Source organism: Myotis davidii, unplaced genomic scaffold, assembly GCF_000327345.1.
Source record: "Myotis davidii unplaced genomic scaffold, ASM32734v1 scaffold295, whole genome shotgun sequence".
Classification (NCBI taxonomy): Eukaryota; Metazoa; Chordata; class Mammalia; order Chiroptera; family Vespertilionidae; genus Myotis; species Myotis davidii.
In genome coordinates, this window is record NW_006286683.1 from 559,605 (window position 1) to 561,737 (window position 2,133).

Below are 2,133 nucleotides of genomic sequence, written 5' to 3' on the forward strand. Positions count from 1 at the left end.
CTGCTGAAAGTAAGAATACATTATTATGACCGTCAGCATGATTATTCTATGCGTAAAGCCTTAGTATCGTTACTATTCGTGACAAAGCAACTCTTAATTACTCTACAAAGAGCACAAAGTCATCGTATGTATTTTTAAAGTCGTTGGAAATTAAAGTCTCTGCTGGTAACTAAAATATCCTTTCTTTAAGTAGACGGAGATCTTAACTGGGTTTTACCCCCTCAGAGCCTAATCAGGAAACGGTGCACACACATCGATCCATCCAAGACTTACTGAGAGACAGGCGTTCCCGCTCTGGGCAAAGTGTGTCCGTCAAAGCAAAAATACAACCCGTCTTCAAAAGTCTAGTTGAGGAAACAGAGCGCTCGACCAGCCGCTACAATGTGCCCTCGTGCCCAGGACACGCCCTGGGGACACACACCCCCAAACCCTCCCAGGCCTCTAAAATATTTCTTCTAATTGGCCAACGCACAAGGTGTCCTGGGACCAGCGGGTCGCAGGTTCAAATTCCGTCAAGGGCACGTACCTCAGCTGCAGGTTTGTTCCCGGCCCTGGTTGGGGATTGTGTGGGAGGCAACCAATCCATGTTTCTTTCTCTCTCCCTCTCTTCCTCCCTCAATCCCTCCCCCTCTCAAAAAAAAAAACTAAAAAAATTTTAAAAATCAATGGAAAAAATATTCTCAGGTGAGGACTAAAAAACAGACACAATTAAAAGATTAATTAGATGTAAATACACACCTAATGTGTGTACCTGTGTGTATGTGTGTCTCTCCCTGACACGCATACACACCTGATATACAGTGATGTCACATAACAACATCCTGGTCACCAATGGATCTCAGACAAGGGAGGTCCTATCCTATATAATAAAAGCCTAATATGCTAAGCGTCCGACCACTCGACCAGCCGCTACAATGTGCCCTCGTGCCCAGGACACGCCCTGGGGACACACACCACCAAACCCTCCCAGGCCTCTAAAATATTTCTTCTAATTGATTTCCTTTCAATGTGCACAAATCCATGCACCGGGGCTCCAGTAAGATTATAACGGAGATGAAAAATCCCTCTTGCCTATTGACGCCATGGCCATGGTACTTAGTAACACAACCCAGGACCCAGCCTCTGTGGCCTGGATGTAAACACTCCGCCAGCACTGCACCCAGCACATGCGATTACAGTGGGTGCGAGCGCCCGTGCATGGCACACCCGGGCACCACCCGGTGATGGAACCACCTGGTGACCCACCTCTCCCATCACCAAGTAACAGAGGTAAATGTGCGCATGCTGACATATATGGACACGTGGTCATTTCTGGCCAGATGGCACTGTCTCATGACAATTCACCAACGTTTACCCGGGGAGGGGGGGGTGTTATGGGAAGAGGAGGAGGAGAAAACGCAATATTTTTGTCCCCTTGACCTTCACAGCAGACCTCGCGGCCACCCAACCCCAGGAAAAGGAATCGACCCACCTAGGCGCATCTTAAACCGCGCGGACGCCCTTTTCTTAGGCGCACAAATGGCTAGAGCAGCGGTTCTCAACCTTCTGGCCCTTGAAATACAACTCCTCATGTTGTGACCCAACCATACAATTATTTTCGTTGCTACTTCGTAACTGTCATGTTGCTACTGTGATGAATCGTCCTGTTAACATCTGATCTGCAGGATGGTCTTAGGCGACCCCCATGCAAGGGTCGTTCGACCGCCAAAGGGGTCGCGACCCACAGGTCGAGAACCGCCGGTGGGGGTCCTCGCTCCGACCTCTCCCGCGCTCCGGGGAACTCACATTTGAAGGCCAGCATCACGGGGGACGACGCGTTCACGTCCTTCCCTTCCCTCCGCGGGCCGTGGGGGAAGCTGTCGTGCTTCCTCTTCCGGAACCCGCCCGATCCTGACGCGGACAAGGAGAGAAGAGTCGGACAGGCCCGGCCACCACCCGGAGGGCACCCCTTTCTGCCCTGGGAGCCAGGCAGACGCCCGCGGGGCCCCATTCGGCTCTCTTCCCCCCACAGCCTTCCAACTCGCTCAGCCGGGCCACCCCCCCAACAGGCTCCTTCTTCGGGCACGAGGCGGAGTATCACCCAACCACGTTGTTTAAAAAACAGCTCGTGCATTTAAGGAGACGAAGGAGTTC

General features: G+C 51.9%; 1 protein-coding gene across 1 annotated transcript in view; it reads right to left on the reverse strand.

Annotated features, from left to right (window-relative positions):
- The window catches only part of TSNAX (translin-associated factor X), a 12,654-nt gene that overhangs the window by 10,252 nt on the left and 269 nt on the right, over positions 1–2,133 (reverse strand). Inside the window, exon 2 of the mRNA XM_006758638.2 lies at positions 1,772–1,890. Coding sequence (XP_006758701.1) covers positions 1,772–1,890 — 119 coding nt within the window. The remainder of the gene's footprint in view (positions 1–1,771; positions 1,891–2,133) is intronic.